The sequence below is a fragment of the Leishmania martiniquensis genome, chromosome 31, assembly GCF_017916325.1.
Source record: "Leishmania martiniquensis isolate LSCM1 chromosome 31, whole genome shotgun sequence".
Classification (NCBI taxonomy): Eukaryota; Euglenozoa; class Kinetoplastea; order Trypanosomatida; family Trypanosomatidae; genus Leishmania; species Leishmania martiniquensis.
Genome location: NC_090166.1, coordinates 610,503 through 631,431, shown reverse-complemented (window position 1 = coordinate 631,431; position 20,929 = coordinate 610,503). Strand labels below are relative to the sequence as shown.

General features: G+C 55.9%; 2 protein-coding genes across 2 annotated transcripts; both read left to right on the top strand.

Moving 5' to 3' along the window:
* Positions 1–163: 163 nt before the first annotated feature.
* LSCM1_01436 (uncharacterized protein) lies at positions 164–1,768 on the top strand (the record flags this gene model as incomplete). The annotated part of the gene is made up of 1 exon (XM_067319047.1): positions 164–1,768. The coding sequence occupies one exon, from the start codon at positions 164–166 to the stop codon at positions 1,766–1,768; it is 1,605 nt and encodes a 534-aa protein (XP_067176326.1).
* Positions 1,769–17,080: 15,312 nt separating this feature from the next.
* LSCM1_01435 (uncharacterized protein) lies at positions 17,081–20,863 on the top strand (the record flags this gene model as incomplete). Its single annotated transcript, XM_067319046.1, has 1 exon — positions 17,081–20,863. The coding sequence occupies one exon, from the start codon at positions 17,081–17,083 to the stop codon at positions 20,861–20,863; it is 3,783 nt and encodes a 1,260-aa protein (XP_067176325.1).
* Positions 20,864–20,929: the final 66 nt, after the last annotated feature.

Sequence of the window (20,929 nt, the reverse complement as noted above, 5' to 3'; positions counted from 1 at the left end):
CGCCGCGCGTTTAGTAGTAAACGTTCGTCACACACACACACACACGACAAAAGTTTTCGTGCACGAAGGTCGGTTATTCGCCGCACCCCTTCTGCATCTTACGGAGTGTCCACGATACGCACACCCCATCGGCGCGGAGACCTAAGAGATCGTCAGCACAGGTATGTTCCGCGCCGTCTACAGCAATCCGCTCGCCCTCGTGCCGGCCTCGAATAGCATGAGTGCCGGCCCCCCGCCTATGCCTCTAGGGCAGCCGTACAGCTCATGCGCTCAGGTGATGCAGGGCTACCCCGTCGCCTTGAGTGGCGGACGGGCAGTGTACTGCGTACCAGCCATGAACGAGGGGAGTCTGCAGCAGGTCTCGTACTTCCCTCCCGCTGCGCAGTGTTGGTCATCCACTTCCACAGCCAGCTCTGCCCAGCCCGCAGCGGAAGCCTACAGCTCCGTGTTGTTTGCGCCCTGCACTAGCAGCGCGAATGTGAGCGCGAGCGGATCCCCTACACTCCTTCAGCCGATCTTGAGTGCCCCGACGTTTTCGACTGACAAGCAGCTGCCTCCTCCCATCTCATCGCACCCCTCCTCCACACTCTCGAGGATGACTAGAGACGTCTCCTTCAGTGGTGAAGCGACGACGGCTTTGGACGCCTCCACCACGAGCGTCACGAGCTCAAACGTTGGCAGCAGCGCGGCGGCGGGCACGGCGACGGTGGCGAACGGTACTATGGCCTCCATGGGCGTTTCATCAGCGTTGCCATGCTTCCAGATGGCTCTGCCACTTTCGGCGGGCACCATGACGGCGGTGGCGGCGTCGCCACAGCAGCCGCAGGCGTGCTTCTGGGTGAATCATGCCACGGGTGCCCTGACGCCGATGCGGGCGGAAGACATGGTAGCGATCGGTGAAACAAGTGCGAGCACATGCATGCATTCATATGCCGTACCACCACCGCCGCCTGTGACGTCACCGTCGACCTCGGCCTCGACCTCGGCCACGTCCGTTTCTCCTTACTTGACGGCGGCACAGGTCTCCTCCTTCGGCGGGGCCATGATGCCGAGCTTCTCGCCGTCGCTCTCCGGCTCGACAGCGTTTGTCTTGCCTGCACTGCCACCGCCGCCGCCACCACCGGCAAAGATTCTGAATGGGCTGCAGTACCAGCTGGGTGAGCTTTATGAGGGCGTTGTGAAGCGGTACAACCCCAACCGCGGTTTCGGCTTCCTAACTGCGACCTCGCACATCACCGTGAGCAACGACAACACCGCTGGTAGTGCGAACGGCCCGTCTCCCGTCTCTTCGAGCCCCGCAGCCTCTCCGGTCTCCGGAACGGCAGAAGCGGAGGCACCTAAAGAGCACCACACGCCAGTGCACCTCGGTGACATTTTCGTGCACCAGTCGTCTATGCACATGGAGGGCTTTCGAACGCTGCCCGTTGGCGGGCGTGTGCGCTTCCGTATCGGCTACAAAGACGGCCAGCAGACGCTCCATGCGGTGGATGTTGAGTTACTGCCACAGGTGTTGCCGCCAAACTTGGAGGTGGCGTCGACGGCGATGTCGAAGCAGGAAGCCGAAATCGCAGGTCTCGGCGAAGCGATCGGCAGTACGACATCTATGCCGCGGGCGGCGCAGCCCGCAACTTGCGTCAGTGAAAAGGCCTCCAAAGGGCTACCCTCGGATGCGTACGCCATCAACTGCACGCCCTCTGATGTCGACGATGAAAAGGGGGACGAGCCACTCATCGAACTGGCGTACGATATGTGCTCCTGCTGTGATTAAAGTGTACCTATGCAGATGTAAGCGCCAGTCTTAGCGAAGCCTGCGGCTCCAACAGCAGAAGATTTTCGCCGGGCGTCGTTGCTGCGAAAGGCGATGTCTCTGACGCTCGCACTCACTTCTGACGCTCATAGTGCTTGCGCTCCATCAGGCTACATTGCCACCACTCCTACCTGGCCTCTCTTGCCAGTTTCGAGTGCGAAGCACACACACACACACACTCACTCACACGTATATATATATATATGGACACATGCGGCTCTGTTGTGCAAAACGGACTTGCAATACGCCGTTCGATTTCGGGGCACTCGACGCTTTCATCTTTTGCTTTTACGTTTTACGGCGGCGACTCCTCCACACTTTTTTTTTCTTGGTGCGTGCGTGTGCGTGTGTGTCTTCAGTGTGATGAATAAACGTCGTTTTTCCCTTTCGTTTCTCCGCTATCTCTCTTCTCCCCCTTTTTTGGATTCATCTCTTTTTTTTTTTTGCTCGCGACACACGCACACACGGGTGAGGTACCGCGCAACAGGGAAAAGGAGAGCGCCATGAAGAGTGGAGGGGTCTTTTTTCCACCTCTTGTCTCACCCCCGCCTTCGTGAGCGCGAGAAAGTGCGGAGGAGGAGGAGGACAAGAGGAGGGCAGAGCTCCTACCAAAGGTAAAGAAAAACTTCAGGCCCGCGCTGCATTCAAGGCGCACAGGCACAGAAAAAAATCTCAACTCTGCATCACTTTCCTCTTTGTGCTGTCGCTTCACTGTCACTGCGTGTGCGTGTGCGTGTGTACTTTTGTGCGCGTTTTTTTCCGTCTCTCCCTCTTTCTCGTTTTGGTAGACGTCTTTCGCTTTCCAACTAGTTCCCTCTCACGCACGTACTCTTTTTTGTTGTGTTCTCTTTCACAAACACTCACTTACACACACACACACACACACAATCACATACAAAATGCGACAACAACGAGAAGAAGGAAACCGTCGAGTACTCATGATAATAATAAACGCAATGGACGGCCGTGGCAGAGCGCACGCACGCGCACACACAATACAAAAGCAAAAGAAACAAACAAACAGCACTAAAAAAAGCTCAAATCGCTGCCTTTCAGCAGCAGAAAAAAGGAAAAAAGCCGTTTATTTTGTTTTTTAACCATCAGTCCCGTTTTACGTGTCTCACTTTTCTCCGCAACCCCCTTTTTGCTTTCCCTTCCCCCTTCGCCTGTGTGTTTCCGCTCTCCTCTTCGTCACCGATCTCTTTGTGCACCTCTGTGCCCTATGCCGTGTTCCACCTTTCTCTGTCGCGACGTCCCCCCTTCCATCTCTCTCGCTCTCTCAAGGCTTAGTAGTTGGTGTGAGCACATGCACCTCAAAAAAAGAGAATTTAACCTCCCACCCACTCTCTCTCTCGCCTTCTCTTTCTGTCCTTTTCGATATGTCGGCGGCAATGCACCGAAGAGCCATAACGCTCAAACGAAGCACCAGAAGCGATGCGTACGCGTGCTACATGTTGGTGTATTCGTGCAGCAAGAGCGGTGAGCGAAAAGTCTGCGTGGGCGATGTGTGAAGCGTGCTGCATCAATTCGTCTCGCCTCTTCTTACTAGATGGATACCGTCTCGTATGCTTTCTTTTTTTCTTTTGGTTACAAAACAAAATTCGAGCTGCCCGTGTGACCCTTCTCTGCGTTATGGGGGTGGAATCTGTCGCGAAAAGGCACAGAGAAATACGCTCACAGAGGCACGCGTGTCCGTGAAAAAAAAAGGCGTAGGGAAAGGAAGTCGGGCTGCGCTGGGGAGTGCTCTCTTCATCATGGCACCTCTTCTGAAAACCTTCTGCGCCCCTCCCCCTCCTCCCCGAAAAGACAGCGGTTTAGGGTGTGAACACAGAGACACACACACAGACAGCGCGCACAACGAAGAAACTGCGGCCACAGCGCGCACCGGCGATGTTGACGTATCGCATGTGTACACATTCCAGCAAACCAGCGCGGTACACTTCTCCTTTCGTTCCGTTTTTTGCCGCGGCATTATTTTTCACATCTCTCCATCCCCCCTCTCACCCTCTCTTTTTATTATTATTAATTTTTCCTTTTTTCCTGTCTCATACGGAATGGCATTTCGGGGGCAGCGCACAGGTTGATGGAGTGCGCCCTCCCGCCCACTCCCTCCCTCTCCCTCCCCACCGAGCAGTGTCAGCGAACGTTTTTTTTACCCCTCTTTCTCGACAAGAGTGAAGGCACTCCACATCCAGGCTCATGAGGGAGGGGGAAGGGGGGAAGAGAAGAGATGCCAAATGTTTTCTGCCAGTTTCTGTGAAAGCCCTCCTTTTTTTAATGTTGTGCTTCTCCTTTGACTCTCTCTACCCACTTCTTGTGGCTTACAGCGTTGGTGAGCGTGCACACACACACACACACGCTGCGTGCTTCCGCGCCCCTTTCCTCTTTTTCGTTCCCTCTCGCATGAAAGAGGGGGGCAGCAGCGGGGTGCGGCTCGCTCACTCGACGTACGTTTCTCACGCCTGTGAGAAATGAAGAAAAATCGAAAGAGGCACGATTTCGGTGTCTTTTGCCCCCCTTTTTTCTCCATCGTTTCGTTACACCTGTGCTTGTGTCTCTTACGAGCTCTTTTCGTTTTTTTTTTTCATATCTCGCGCGTGCGCGTGTGTGTGTTTCACTTCGCTCTTCTTCTCTTTCTCCCCCCTCCAACTTTTATCTACACCACAGCGTTATGTTACTGCATGTGGTGGAAACATTTGCTTTGCTTTCTCTTCTTTTTTTTCTGTGTGTCTGCGTGTGTGTGTGCTACCAGGATTTGTTGAGCGATGGACGTGACGTCTCCATCCCTCCCTTTTCTTGTCCACTTTTTTTTTTAACACCTGACGTTGTGCGTTGCCCCCTCCCCCCATCCCTCTCTCATACGCCCGAGCCTCCTGAAGGTCTTCACGGAATCCGTCTGAGTGAAAAAATAAATAAATAAACGGAAAGACGGATGGGACGGAATCTTTTTGCGCTTTGGGTTTCGCATCCTTTTGACAGCGCCTCGCCCTCTCTCTGTGATCGTTTCCACAGTTGCCACCGCCTCCACCTATAGGAAAAAGTGTCTTGGCCGTTCTCTCTGCCCCATGCCTCCACCCCACCCCCTCTCTCTTGTGCGCTGCGCGTGGTGTGGGCGCCATCGCTGCCGTCCCTTTCTATCGTTTCTTCTCATCTCTTTCGCTGCGCTCTTTTTCATTGAGGTCCTCAAAGAGGACTCGCACCCCCCTCCCCCTCTCCTCTCTGGCGAGGCGCCGGAACATGTATTCGGATGTGCGTGTCTGCACCTATGCCCGCCTTTTTTCTTTTTCTTACCGTTCTCTGTCCTGTGTTAGCATCGATGTGGCGATGTCTTATGTGCGCTTATCGTTTGCTGACGAGATGAGCGCGTAACACACAGCAACAAAACAGATAGCACTCACATGTGTGGCGGGAAGTTTGTGCGTGTGTGTGTGTGTGCGGGCAAGCGGGATGAATGCGTGAAATTGAAGCGAGACAGGGGGGGACGTGACATGGGTAACAAGGATCGTATAAGGGAAGATACCTTTTCTAGCATGCGCAGAGAGAGAAGCAAGACGCTACTTTGATCGAGCCCTGAGTGGCTGTGGCTCATCGAGGCGAGTGTACGCATTCGCGCAACCGTCTTCGCTTTCTTGCTTGATCTCAGCAGCCTCCCTCGATGAAAGTGCGCACATATACATATATATATATATGCATGTATATGTATGTATTATTTTTCCACCACCTCGAATGAAGGAAGAAAAAGGTTCGCCCCCCTTTTTTGTACTTGTGCCCACGCCTGTATTTCTTTTGTTCTCATCCCTTACGGATGACGCGTACTGCCCCTCTCTCTGTTTTCGTCGGACGTGAGGCGGTACAGGTCCCTCGTCCCCCTCTGTCTCTCTCTCTCGGGCGAATCACTGCAAGATCTGCGGCACTTAGGCATGTACCGAGACACGCTCCATTTCATTCATCATCCCTTAACAGTTTATTAGCACCCGCGCTCTCCCCCTAACCTGATTCATACAGCATCCCTGACTACGCGGCTCTCAGGAGCGAGTAGCGGAGGAAGAGGAACGCGGAAAGGCGCGGCCTATGCTCTTACTGCATCTGGAGCGACCTTACCGCATCACCTCCACAAAGTGCATGACGGAGAGGAGCGCCCTCGAAATATGAGCAGGGGAGATCTGTGACACAGTTTTATCGATTCTATTACTTGGCTTCCAACTTTTGTATGTTCCTTCTCTTTCTTTTTTTCCTTGAGTATGCGTGTGCCTCTCTCTCCCCTGTGAGTGCGTCTGTGTTTGTATGTATGTCTGTGCCTGTCTGCGTGTGTGTGTGTGTGCCTGTGTACTCCAAGACGTCTCTTCTTATTTACCTTTCCCCCAGAGGTATCAGCGTCTCTCTCTCTCTCGCTTTTTTCACCTTTCCCTTTTTTCTGTTTTTATTATTTCATTTTCTTCCTCCTCTCCATTATTTCCCGAGTACGCTTATGCTTTCTTTTGTTTCTCTGTTTCTTCGTGCCCCCCACCCCCACCCCACCCTCTGATGTCGGCCGCCTCTTTCCTTCCCTCCCTCCCTCTTCGCTTTCTTCTGCTTGCCCCATGAAGGTCTTTTTTCGATGCACTTGTTCTCCCTTTCCTCTCTTTTCCTTTACTGCCCTCTCTCCTCTCTTCCCTCGCATATGGCGCCCTGACTGCTTTTTTTTCTCGTCTTCCCACGGTGGCTGTCTTCTTGAGAGCGCCTTTCTCTTCCTCTTTCTTCCGCCTCACCCTCTCAACGCGAACTTTCTTAACACTGACAGGCCTTCGTCGCCCGTAAGAGAGGGAGCCCCATGTATCTTTCGGTGTGTGTGTGTGTGGTGGTGGTGGTGGTGGGGGCGCGTGCACAAGGCTGCGCGTGTGCTCGTCTTGTAGCGCCTTGGCCTGCACCTCGTCATTTTCAGGCACGCCTCTCTGCGCTTCTTTTTTCTTCTTTTTTTCTTTTTTCTTCCTTCTCTCTTCGGCGATTGTCTTACGTCAGCCCCGCATTTATTTTCGCTTATGATATCGAATTTTTTTTACTTCTGTCTCTTTGCGCTTCTCTTTACGAGAATCTGTGAGGGATCGAAGAGGAAGAGGGGCCTCACACAGTGTGCTGCTTTTTTTCTCTCTCTCTCGTTAACGTCTGAATTCGATTTGCTGTTATCGCTCCTCCCCCTTCCCTCATCTTTCTTCCTTCTCTTTTGTGTGTGTGTGTTTTCTTCTGTTGCCACCACTATCAAGACGCACTTCAATCAGCTATCGGCGTTGCTTTGAGGCTCTCTGTTGCTGCTGATGCCTCTTTTTGCTTTATTATTATGTATGTTGTCGCAGTGCCACGATGGTCTATACGTACACACACATATATATATACATATCCGCAGATATTTATGTCGACCATTGAATTGCTGCCGATGCATATCTACCCCCCTCTCTCTCCCCTGGTCCCCACCGTCGTTCGCCTCGAAGGACATTCCGGCCGTGTAGGACCTCTTTCAGCAGAAGGCGTGCATCAGTGCTCGAAAAAAAAGAGCTCTTTCTTTTTCTGTATGACTAAGAAAGCACAGCAACGCCGCGTCATGTGCTCGTGCGTCTATCAATGGATAGGGCTGAGGAAGAAGATAACAGTGTCGATCGTGCTAACGCATATGTGCTCACAGCGACGACGGCAAAGAAAGCGAAACAAGATTGATTCATGCGGTTCGATCTGGCTGCCGCGTCTGCTGTTAGATGGAGGCTTTTCACGGTGATGATTACATGCTTTTTCCTTCCCCCTTTCGTTTTATTTTCTGGCGCATCCGTGGCCCTTGTGGTCCGCACCCTCTCGTCTTCTTGCAACGCGCCTGCTCCTCTTCACGTGCGGTGACGTTGTGGGAGGGTATAAGCACGGCTCCCCCTAAGAAGAGTGATACCGTATCGGAGATGGATAGCAGTAGCCTGGGCTAACGCGCTTCATCTTTTTCTCTCTTTGCGTATTCAGTGCCTATCCTCATAGAGGATGGTGACAGGTCGGGTGCATGTGTGTGTGTGTGTGGCGTGACGGATGACAGCACGTTTTCTACGGGCTGCAATGATTGGGGAGGATGCAGGGGTGCCTTCCTCCCCTTCCTCCCCTTCTTCCCCTTCAACCTGTTCCCCCTCCCCGCGAGCTCTCTGTCTCCGCTGCCGTTTTTTTTTTTGTGTGCGCTCCATGCCTACTACTAGAACTGACACACAACCAAATTCTGCAGGAGCGAAGCGACAGAAAAGAGACGCTGCCGAAGTGGACGTGCGCCCATCCCTACAGAGAAGCTGTCTTTTCTCCTCAACCACACGCGTGCTCAGGTATCTTTATATATATATATTAGTTTGCGTACTCTTACTGCTTGTGTGTCTGTGCCTGTCTGTGTCTAGCTCTCTCTCTGTGTCTGTGTGGCTTTCTGGTGAGGTAATGTGTGGAGGGGGACCTCTTTATTGATTTCGCCTCTTTCTGCGTTCTCTTTTATATCGCTCGATCCCCCCTCTCTTTCAAACTTACCCACACACACACAGAGAGATACAGAGAGACCCACAAACTTTCACACCCACACGGCCCCCCCTTTTGTTTTCAGCTGTCATTTCTCTCTCGCTTTTGTCTTCCTTTTAGTGCTGACGAAAAAGACTTTATTTTTTTTTCCTCATTTCGGCCTCTCATTTTCGCCTCGTTTCGCATTTTTTGCCCTCTTTTTTTACCGTTTCTTTCCCCCTTCGTTTCGTTCATCGTCGACGATTCCGTTGCCGCTTTTCACCGTCATTTACTCTAATTTGCTTTCATTTTTGGCCTTTACCTTTCGTCTTTTCATATGGGCCTCTTTGGCCATTCCCCTAAACGCGTCACGACACCACCGATCCGGCAGAGACGGGACAGCTGCACACTCTTCTGTTGTGATATGATAGCTTGGGGCTTTGCGGCGCCGTCGGCCTCTTCTGCTGGGACGGCGTCGATTTATGTGTGTGTGCGTGTGCGTGTCTGTGGGGGAGGGGGAGACGTTGCCTTCTGCTCATGTCCTCGTTTTTCTCTTCATTAACAGGATTGCTTTTTTCCCCTCCAGCAGGCGGTAATTTCTGGTCGGCCCTCTGAGCGGGCTCAAGGAGCAGCCATTACATGAATCCAACGCCCCCTCCTTCCCCCCTCCACTCTTTCTCTGCAGCCTCCCTTTGTATGGCTTCTTGCCTTGTGCATCTGTGTTTTTTCCCCGTTGGGTGCTCGCGTGTCGCTTGCCGTCGCTTACGTGGTATTCAGAGAGACCGGTAGCTTCGCTCCCCCTTTTTCAGTGGTTCGCTTCGCGCCGTCTCCTCTGCTGGTGAGACACGCGCCCAGAGGGTTGCTTCACTGCGCGCGCGCTTGCGTTTTCTTTTTTTCTTCCTTTTCGTTCGCTGCTTATGGTTGGTCGGTTGACGGTCTGATCCCTTTCGCCTTCTGCTCCAGTACTGCTGACTGCGCTGCGATGGTATTCTCTCGCTGCTCTCTGCACGCGGCTTTAGATAATCGTCGCGTCTGTTTCTGTATGGCTCTCCTCTTTTATTCATTAGTTTTCATCTCAGGCGCGCTTGCTGGGCCCTGGAAGGAGTTGTCTTGAGAGCGCGCGTCGGCATGTGAGCGTTTTGCAGATTTTCCGTGTCTTTCTCTCTCACGCGCTGAGTGTCGCCGTCTGAATGGCTGAGTGCGCATCCTGTGAGGCAACATCGCGACAGATCCGGACGGCCAGCGCGCTCTTCCTTTTTCTTATTAGCATGTGCGCGATTTTTCAACGGGACATCCACACCAGCAGAGCAAGACGTCGCCGAAGGCCCTCCCCCCTCCCCCTCCACCCTTACCTTCCGCATTATTTCTCTTCTTCGACCTGCACCTAATACGGTGCCCTTTTCAGTTGTTTCGTTGCACATTTCCCCTCTTTCCGGCTGCGCTATTGGCGGATTTTTTTTCGCTTCTTTTGCTGTTCGCCCTCTTACGGTGCGCTTTTTTTTGTTTTCTCTTTCTGTCTGTGTGCGTTTGTGTGCGATTTTTTTCTGTGTGTGTCCCCACGCCTCTCGTCCCTTTCCGCTCGTTCCCCCCTTTTTCTTCCTTTGGCTGACAACTGTACGGTAAGCGATACATCCCCCCCAACTTCTCCATCTCACGCCTCTTTTTTCTCTGTTTCACCTTCGCCACAGCTGCTAACGTTTCGTGGCCCAGTGCCCCGCCTCTTTTCTTCCCCTTTTATTGTTTGTCTTCCCTCGTTTTCCCTCTTTTTTTTCGTATGTTTGATTTTGCCTTTGGACGCCGCTTCGTGTCTCCGATTTTTTTTTCTCCTTTCATTCCTTCTCGCGTATCGGAACGCACACGTTTTTTTTTGCTCTTGAAAGCAAAGAAATGTTTGTGCGCGAGGGTGTGTATGTGTGGGTGTGGTGAAGGAGATTGTGCCGCCGCCACCGCCGCCGCCTCCTCTTCTTTTTGCTGCGCTGATTTTATTCATACACCTTCATTGACGACCTTCTTGAGCTTACGTGTCTGAGCCTTCGCCTTCTCTTCGTTTTTGTGTGTGCGGAGGAGGGGGATCGGCGTGGCGCTCTCTGCCTTTACCCTCCCTTGTCTACAAAATAAAACGCGATCGGTATTTCCCCTTTTTTTGCTGCCGCGGGCCGGCGTCCTCTTTTGCTTTTTTTTCTTTGGTGCACTTTACCTCTGTCCATTTCGACTCTGCACTCGAAAAGAGCCATCAAAAAAAAGGGGCGGCTGAAAGGATTGCCCTCTGTCAGAAAGTCGATACGACAAGCCTTCTCACCCCTCCCCCTCCCCCTCCCAAGTATATTTCTATATTTCTATATTTATATATCGATCGATCTAAGTGACACAAGCTCGCGGTGGAGAGTCGCAGGTCACTGTGAGTCGCTGCTCTATACAGCTTTACACATGATCTGTGCCTCCCTTCCCCCTCCCCAGTACATATATTATTATTATTAGTTGCTATCGTGCTTCCTTGTAAGCATATTTTTGAGTGACATGCAAAATCTCTGTCTTGCTTCAATTCTGTTAAATCGGCACCCTTTTCACTCCCCATATGCCTCTCTCTGTTTCGTTGCTGTGCAGCGTTTTCGCCGCTGCTCGCTCGCGCCTCCATGTTGTGTCTGTGCGGCAGAGCAGTGCACTCTCGCGGTCCACGCGGGCGCCGTACACCACGCGACGTTTTCTAATGTGTTTGAATGTGAGGGACGCTTCTTTTTCCTTTAGGATAGAAGCCGAAAGTGTCATTGCCGACAGGGACGGCGCATCTGCAACCATGCACATGCCCCTCCCTCCTCCCCCCTGCACGGATACCCATTGATCGCGCTTTTTTTTGTCTCGGCCTTTTCTGCGTCTACTGCATTTCCGCGTCGAGGGCAGCGCTGCTTGCACAAATGTGGCCCACCGGAGGATTTCATCTGCTCTTTGTGTATTACCGGTGGAAGCAGAGGTGTTCTACAGCACCACCGCGTCGTTGGAGAGCGCCAGCGCGAACTGCGGAAGAGCCGTTGCAGCACATTTACCAAACGGAAGTCTCACTGGTCATGCGCGCCCCGCCATGCGCAGGGAACAGGGGCGTCCTTGAATACGCCAATGCACTGCCTTTGACTGCATGGCGCTCCCGCGCTGCACCCGCCTTGGGTTCTTCTCGTTTAGGCGGAGGAAGGCGGACCCTCGCGCAGCTCGGCGGCCGGGGAAGGCATTTCCGTAGGATCGCGGCGCGGTCATGGCACGTGGTCACCTCGCAGGCATCTATGCAGCCATCGACCTCCCTCACCCTTGGAGCGCCGAGCACGCCCACACCACCCGCATGCGCAGCGGTCGCGTGCGCTTCAACTTCTGACTTTCCGACGGGCCTCGGGTAGATTCTCTGCGCCAAGCGCAACTATAGGCATGTATGGAGTTGCTCTCTCGCTCTGCGAAGTGCCCGTACGCTCTCCGGAGAGAGAGAGCAATGCAGACAGGCATTCAGTCAGGAGCGGCAGCACTCATGGGCTCAGCGACAGGAGGCTGCCCCCTCCCCTGTGCTCGCAGATACCGCGCTGAGTGTGCAGCAGTGGGCCTGTGATGCAATCTACCGGAAAATCCGCTCGATCAACTAGAGCACCAAACGGCATGAGTGGGCGCTGCTGCTGCGGCCTCGGTACCCCTCCTCGATGCTGCTTACCTCAGGACCATTCGCGCATAAAGATAACATGCGACGTCGTCTCAGGCCGCATGTGCCGGCGCAGCTTCTCCTTGGCCTGATCTTTTCATTTCGCTTAGCCTGTGGCCCTGGCGAAGCAGAGCGCCGAAGCAATGCGCGCGCGCTGGTGATATCGGCAAGGACAGAGAGAAGCCGACGCCGATTACATGCATTACAGGCCAGCTCACACGCCCCAGGCACCAGGCCGACTCCACCCCCTCCCAATCAGACAACAGCAACGCTGAGCCTACAACAGAGCCGGAAAGTAATCTCGGCTGGCTGTGCCTGGAGTGTTGTGTCCCTTTCCGGGCATCTGCAGATGAGGCGCTGCCTTCTACTCCGCTAGCATTCGAGGCAATCCAATCCCACCCTCTGCCTGCTGTGAGAGTGCTGTACCCGGCGCTGTGCCGGATATACGGAGTGCGCTTCTCAGACTGCTGTAGGCCTGACGGTGCACGCCGTGACACGCTATGATCGTGAACGTGCCGCCTGAAACTTGAACCTCTCACTCGCGTTCCACGGGCCTCCCCGCTCGACTGTCCCGCACTCTGATTTTTCAGGACGGCGAGAAGACAGACGTTTTATGCAGAGACCGCTTCTGATCGACGCGTCCAGGCCCCCTGCGGTCAACGGAGGGCGGGCTCACGTGCGGGGCGAGCGCCGCTGCGGCCACCGAGGCATGGCAGCGCCCCCCGCCTGCCGCTGCACTCGCGGCCAAGCCACCCCTGCAGGCGGCCCTCCGGCCACACCGGTGGGAATGGGGAGGGAAGGCGGCGAGGTCCGCCCGCTGCGACAGCCGTGCCGTCGTGAGGCGTGCGACCGGGTGCAAGGGCGTGAGGGACTGCACCTCCACGGGTGATAGTGCGCGGGTGTGCGACATGTGCGGCATCTTGCAGACGCGAGAGTGGGGCAGATGCGGCACGGGTGCCGGGTGCATAGCGAGGGCGCTGGCCTGGGGGTGACTGGCTTGCGGCGCGCGCCTGGGGTGTCTCCAACCCGCAAGACCCACGTCGCTGCTTCCACGGTGGGGTGCCGCAGATGTAGGTGAGCGGTGTGGGCTTGCAAGCGCATGATCCTGCTGAAGGGTGAGAGTGAGAGTGGGCCACGCAGGCAGTGCTCCGGATTATCTGCCTTTGTTTTTTCGCCCATCGTGCAGTGCACAGCTCGCACGCTTCCGTACCCCCCCCCCCCCGAAGGCTCGTGTGCGTCAGTGCCGCTGCGCATGTTGCGTGTTGCCTGCCGAGATGCGATTTTTTCCCTATTTTTGCTTTTCTTCTGTTTCTGTGAAATCATCTTTCTGCTTTCCGTGTCTGTTGTACACTTCTTTGGTACGGAAAGCGAAATAAGGAACGAAAACGCTGCACTTTGCCGAAGACAATCGTTTCTAAAAGAAAAAAAGTAAAGAAGCCGTCTTTGACTAGGACGCTGCTGATGCTAAGCAGCGTCATCTCGGTGCGAGATGATCGCGGGCGTCTCGCATGGCCGGGCTCGCTATACTCTGCTGGCGCCTGAAGGCGTCTCGCCGCGCTCATGGTGTGCGTATCTCTCCTCGTGTGGCCTCCGTTTGACACCACTGAGGCGCGAGTGCATGTCTTGTCGACAGCGTTGCTTGGGCAGATGCGCTTGCCGGTCTGTTGCAGCGCATCACCCTTTATGGCTGGCATGTGTGTGACACCGACACCCTCTTATTCTGAGCCATCCCTTGTACGCCACCTGCTCCCCTCACTTCCTCTTTCTCTTTCCAATCTCATGTGCTTGCGTTCCATCGCGTGTGCTGCGGCGATCGATGCACCCACACAATCACCACTCCCTCTCCACCCATTCTCACCACTTCACCTCCGCACCCCTTTGCCAACACTGTCGCTCTCTCTCTTACTTCTCTCTTTCTTCCCACCTGACTTCCTTTTTTTCGTGACAGGAACTTGAAGCTTTCGAGTGTCCGGGGGATGTGCAGACCCCATTTTTTCCGTGCAGCCCTTTGCCTCACCCCCTCCCCTCTTCTTTCAGTGGGAGCTCTTCCGCACTTCACGCCGCTCACACATTCGTGCACCGGCATCCTCAAACGCGAGCGGGCAGGCTCGCAGAAACGCCTCTCCCTCCCTCCCTTTCTTCCATCACCTTTGCTCGTTGCGTGCGAAGGCGGTGCTTTCTGTTTGTGTAAGAGAGAAAAAGGTTACCCAGCCATTTTTTTTTACGGTCCATTTGGCGGTGTGCCGCATTTTTCTGTCTCTCGTTCGGCATCAGGTCGCTCTGTGCGTGCTTGTGTCGCTGTGTGTGTGTGACGCCCTCCCCCTTTCACGTTCCCTTCCCTCACTTCTTTTTTTTTTTGGAAGCGCTGAGTCTCTGTCCCTTTCGTGTAGGCGTCTGCAGTCCTCCTGCATCTATCCATATCACAACCTTGTAGTGCACGCACTCTGACACGACCGTCGATTTCGTTCTTGCTTTATTTTTTCTTGTTCCGTTGTTTGTCTGCTGTCAACTTGTTTTCTTTCGGTCCTTTCCCTATCCACAGCGCGAGTGTCTTCTCTTTCGGCGCTTGCCGGCTCTCTTCTTTCGCCACGTAGGGATCAGCCACGCCGGCCAGCGCCGCAGATCCGCACACCGTTCAGCCGAGCTATTTCACGGTCTCTTTGGCTTCCTTTTTTTTTCCATATTTATAAACAGTTTCGGCGTCTCTGTTCTTCAGTTGTAGCCACTTTGTTTCGTAGCGAGGCGAGCGTGCGTGCCTGCCTGCGGACCTAACCACTGCCCAAAGCTCTCTATCCTTGTACTCCCACCCTTCGCCGTCGCCTTTTGCCGACAAGACGTCTGTTTAGGGGGCGTGTGCGCACATATGCCTGACGAGAAACGGCCAGCGCGGAAAGGACGGGAGGTGCTTGCTTCGATAGGAGAGACGGGCGAACTAGACAAAAAAGATTAGTGTGTCGGCCTCTCTGACGCACTGTCCCCGTGGCACCTTTTCATTTTCCCTCAGGTGCCTTTTCACCCACTCGCTTGCTCTCTCTCTCTTTTGTCCCTCTCGCTCATATACAGCCTTACCAGCGGCCCTCTCTCGTTGGACGCAGCATCGCGTACGCTTTACCGTTTTCGTTGGGGCCTTCGCCTTTTCACTGCGTCGTGTTTCGTGTCCAGACTGCTGCTTTTCCTGTGCTCACTTGCTTCGTACCCGCACAACCCCCTCCCCCTCTTTCTCACCATCACCTCCACCTGCGGTCATCGGTCGGCGCGCATCGCTCTCTGATTTCTTTTTACCATCTGGTCCCCTTTCTCTTCCTTTCTTTAACTCGCTCCGCCCATCCACCACAGATCCTGTCGGAAGCGCATCTTTTATTTCTCTGCGTGTGCGATTCTGTGCGCGGTTTCTTTTCTTCAAACCTGTTTAGCGTTCTTGAAGTGGGGCAGTTGGGCTCACCTTTGCTGAACATTTTATCGTTTTTTTTTTCATCGTTCACTGGCGGAACGAAACGCGGCTCCTCCTCCTCCGTCACCTCCCCTCTCCCCCTTCCCAGCGGAAACACGAAAGCGAGACCCTTTCCCTTCCCCCCTCATCCCTCCCCCTTACCGCATCTTCGCCATCTAACTGTGTGTCGTCTTACGGAAGTGTGCGCTTAAACGAGCTGTTCCTCGGAATTTTCTTGTGCATTGTGTGTGTGTGTGCTGAGAATTCTGTCTTCGTTGCTGTTATTCCTCTGCTGTTCCATTTTTGACACTTCGCTGTTCGTTTGTGCTTGTGTGCTGCCCGGCTACGCTTTTCCTCCTGCGCGTACCGCCTCTCTCTCTCTCTCTTTCTGCCCCCTCCCTCCCTCCTCCTCCTACTTGCATTGCCGACGTGTGCGTCGGCGTGCGCGGGCTTGATTGTCGGGCGTCGGCCCGCCGCGTAGCGCCAACGAAGCCCTTCTGCGCACTTCGATCACTTCTCGTTCCCTCCCTCTTCCGGGGAGTTACTTTGTGCCGCCCCCTCCCCCTCTCTTTTTTTCTTTTGTTGTTGCTTCGGTCTGTGTTGTTTGGGCGGTTGTGTGTGCCCCTTCTCATCTTTTTTTTTTGGGGGGACGCCTCTCGTTGTCACCACATCTCTTGTACCGCACACCACCCTCTCCCCTCTCCCCGCCCCCTCCTCCTCCACCTTTCGCATCGTCACGGAGGCTCTGCCCTCGGGCTTGTGTTCGGGTGAGGTGCGGCCCACTTTTGCTTTTGGATTTCTCCATTTTTTCTCTTCACCTCTTCCGCCCTGCGCAGCGGTTCGTCGCTGCTGAATCAAACACATCGCAAAGCGAAGCCGAACATCTCAGTCGGCGGGGCGCAGGACTGCGTGAAAGACATCGAAGTACGTTTCTTCCCCCCTTCTTTTCTTGTTTGCCACCTCGCCCCTTCTTTGTGTCTTCCTCGGTGAACTTCGTTCTTATATCGATCCCCAAGTGCTGCCGCCTCCCCCCCTCGCCCCCTATTACGCCCCCCACCTCACCTCACCTCACAGGCTCTCTCCCTCTTGCGTACGTGCGCACCTCCTCCGATTTTTGATCGCTTGCCTTTTTTCCGTCTTCCTGTTTCACACGCCTCTTTTTTCTCTTTAAGCCCCCCCCTCTGTTCCTGTCACGGTCCCCACCTCACCCCCCCTTTTTTAAATTTCACGTTCTCTATTATTTCCCCGATCACTGAGCCGCGTGTGCGTCTGTGTCGTTGTTCAGTCTTCCTGAGCTTTCTCTTTCCCCTCCCTCCCCCTTCCCTGTCTCTCTGCGTGTGTGTGCCGCTTGACCATTTCGGAGGCTCTCCCGCCTGCTTGTTTGATTCCCCCCTCTTCACACCGTCTGTGTACATATATATATATATTACGCCTCTGTTGCGATTCTCTGTCCTTCTCCCTTCCTGCCCTTTTTTCTCTCACCCTCCCCCGCATACGACTCTCCACACGCTGCGGCGCCCTGTGCGCTGATTGGAAAGTCGACGTTGGCGCGCGTCTCTTGCAGTCATATTGACCTCTTCCGCCCTTTTTTTTCTCCTTCGCGTTCGACGGCTGCTGAGCTGACCCCCTCCCCCTCTTTCCCCCTTACACACCTTTCTTCTCTTCTTTCAGGGTCTTCGTCACGCCGAGAATGAGCTTGCCTGAGCACAATACCCGCGGCAGTGACCGTGGGGGCCACAAGCGCTTTTTTTCTGATAGTCATCAAGTTGCCATCCAGTCGGCAGCCCACCTCAACTCGAATGACGACGGCGGCTTCCATGGGTTAAGCCGGCCCCCCTGGGGCACACAGATTCCTTATGTGCCGTTTAGTGACCTGTCCTCTCGAGGAACCCCTATCGGTGCGGATTGCTGGTCGGACTTCTCACATGTGCCTGGCGCGGCACCATCTCTGGCCTCTTTCACCACCAATGCAAGCCAACTGCAGCAGCCGTTGCAGATACCGGCAGCTTCTGCCTTTCAGAATCTTGACATGGCCAGGACCGCTGCAGTCGCCACCTCACTACCGCACCCCGCGGATGACCGAAAGGACCGTCAGAAGCGCAACGCAAAGTTAGACTGCTCGCAGCAGCACGGCCAGACTAGCGGGGGTATGCTCTGGCCGCTGCCAGCGAAGGTGAACTGTCTTCCGGGCGGAGGTGGCAGTTGCAGCACTGCACAGGCGCCCCCGTCGTCTTCGGTGACGACCTCAAAGTTTGTCTTCGGTCTCAACTGCAGCAGCGGTGCGTACGCGGATTTCACTGGAGGGCTCTCCGGGGCCACGATGTGCGGCGACAGTGGTTTGGCGACAGCAGCAGAGGCAGGGCCCATCAACGGCGGCGTCGGAGCGGCAAGCTCACAACAGCAGCTGGTGCATCAGTGCAGTGATAGGCCCGGCTCGGGCGCTAGTGGTAACATTACCTGCAGCGCCACCGCCGTCAACGAGAACGAGTTCGTCATGGTTCGACCGCACTTTTTGCAGATTCTCCTCCAGCAGTACCAGCAGCAGCATAGCGCGCCGCCCTTGCACGACTTCATGTACTCTGCGCCTCCGAGGTCCGCCGAGCCTGGAGGGCTGACCGATTCGCCGGCCGTCGGCAGCGCTGTGGCGACGGACGCAATGAATGCCAACCTGATGCAGTTTTTCAGCGGTAGCGGAGGCAACGCAGCTGGGCAGATGATTCCCACACCCCCAAATCAGCGTCAGCTAATCAGTCCTGTTGCCCTGCCGCCTCACTGGCCATCCACAGAACCGTTCTCGCAAGCGCCTCAGGCCAGCAGCACTATCAGCTGGGATACCGCGTCGACATTGCAGCCGATCCGTAAACCCGACGCCTACATCCGCTACCCCGAAGCGCAGAAGCGAGGCACAATAGCGGCTGCAGCTGTGGCACGTCACGGTGGTGGCGGTAAAGTTAGTAGCAACACAGCAGCAGCGCATGCCGGATCGCTGGAGAAGTCAAAGCTCAACCTCTACCACCTGGCGCCACCTCCGCCCCCGACGGCTACGATGAAAGAGTCTACCAGTGGCACGCATGTGACATCGCCTGTCTCAGCGGCCTCGCTCGCATCCATGGCTGCGCCGCTCCACCCCTTCGGGATGTACTACCATTGTGGCGCTGCGGCCATGCCGCAGCCGTCGCCTGGCATGCATCCCCCCTTTGCAGGACCCCCGCAGCAGGGCCAGACCAGTCTCCCTTCGCCACCGCGGACAGTAGCTGCGCAGGCACAGCCTACTGTGAAGCCATCGGCCTGTGCCGGCAATGCGCAAGGAAGTCGAAGAAGCGCTACCACACCGGCCGCCGGAAACAACAGCACTTCTGCTACCGTCAACGGTCACAATGGTGGCCGGCACCAGCAGGGAGGCGACAGCGATCACGCAAGAAGCCAGAGCGGTGCTGCTACTCACACCTTAGCGAGCAGTGCACATGCAGAGCCCAAAAACGGCGCGAACTTCGAGGTTGGCGCCTGGTACGAGGGCATCGTAAAGCGCTACAATCCACTGCGTGGCTTCGGCTTCCTCACTTGCACGCACCGGCTAAGTCTTGACTTCCACGCGTGCGAGAGCGCCTGCACTCGCCGCGCAGATGCGGAGCACGGGATGCAGCAGACGCTCGAGGGGGAGAGGGCTGCGGTTGCCGCCACGCCCGGCGAGCGCACGCCATTGCAAGGGGTCGAGGAGGCTGACTTTGAGCACGGCAAGCAGCAGCGGCCGCAGAAGTCGTCAGTAGACGAGGGCGCGTCGCGACCAGACGACCGTAGCACCGCGCCGTTCTCGGCTGTGAGCGAGCCCGCCAAGGAGGACGACATCGGCATACCACAATCTTTAGTGGCTGCAGGCGCCTTCAGCGAGGGCGGCAATGGCGCAGCGGCTCCTGCTGCACGGACAGGCATGAAAGACGCTGAGAACGCTGATGTCACTGCCCCTGCCATGACGGATATGACGTCAACCGGTAAGGCGCACGGGACTGTTGTGTACAGCACGATGCAATGGTATCTTCACATGGCGGCGGCGAAGGAAACATCTGCTGAGGATGCTGTTGCTTCGCCGGCAGCCCATGAGGGCACCAGTGACGGCGGACATAGCCGCCGGCCACCGTTCGCGGATTTCGGCAGGCTTGAGCGCGAGCCGGCGCAGCTGGGTGACATTTTTGTGCACCACTCGTGCATTTCCATGGACGGCTTCCGCGTCTTTGTGCCGGGCACCGTCGTGCGGTTCAGTGTAGCCGTACTGATGAATACAGTGCAGGCGGTCGATGTCGTCCCGCTTGGCCCTGAGTGGAAGAAGCCGCTATCGCTGGAAGCGCTCGTGCGGCCGCCCCTGTACAAGGTGACTCCGACCGCAGCCACTGTGCTTCGCTATCACCACCTGGCGGCGCAACGGGCCGGCGACGCAGCCGGGGAGAGCAGCGGCGGCCCGCAGAGTCTCGTGGGCAGCGGGCCTGTGGAGTGGACGGACATGGCGGTGATTCCCTCGCCGGCCATTCCGAACTCTATCGAGGGTCGGAGTGAGCTTTTTGTAGTGCACGTGCCTCGAAGGATGGGGCCCCTGTCATCTATGGCAATCGTGACGCCGCGGAAGGCAGGGCCAGCAACGGGCCCCAAGGCGAGCAGCTCCGGCGCCCAGGCGGCGACCTGCACAGGACCCACAGAAGCCCTGCTCAACGACCCACTGCCGATAGAAGTGGTTCATCTCGAGAGCATCACCGCACCGTTTGGGGCCATGACAGACGAGGACCAGAGGGCGTTGCAGGGTGAGCCAGGTGCACCCGCCATCGCACCGACCGCCTTCGTGGTGGCGAAGGGGCACAGCGACGCCAGCGAACCCCGTGTGCAGCTGACAGCAGAGGCGCGGAGGTCCATAGGAAGCTCCGCGTCTCCGGTGAAGGTGTCCGACAGTAACCTGAGCGAGAGCCCGATCGCCCTTTGTAGCGGTGGGATGACGAGCAGCAAGGGCGACCAGGCGAACGGCTGTGGGTCATACAACCCCACGATGACATCCACACCCATGACGAACCCAGTCCTTAGCAGCGATCGCAACACCAGTGACCACAGTCAAGCGCTGCGGAGCAGTCGGAGGGATATGCACAGCGACCGCGGTGATATGCGTGGTGCCGCACTCACCGGCACATCTGGCGGGCGCCGAGACCCTGTCTTGCGTTACGGGGCGGATGGACAGCCCATCGCCTTTTCTTACGGCTGTGGCGCCTGCCAAAGGACTGAGAAGGACCACCGCGAGCGCAGCACTGAGGCCGACGCAGGAGGAACTGCTGCAGCGGTCGATGAGCCCAATGAAGCAGTTGCGGCGCGCACAGACATCACTGCTGACAAATGCCACCCGATCTGCGTCTGCCGCGGCTGCGAGCGCCGTGCTGCAGGATCGGAAGCTGCAGAGGCGCAGCCCAGCGGAGACTCCCCCGGCTCCCACCGGCATTAGGATACGGGGTCGCTAGGGGCGCTTGTGCATCAGTACGGCAGCTGTGATAGCGATGAGGCAGAAAAG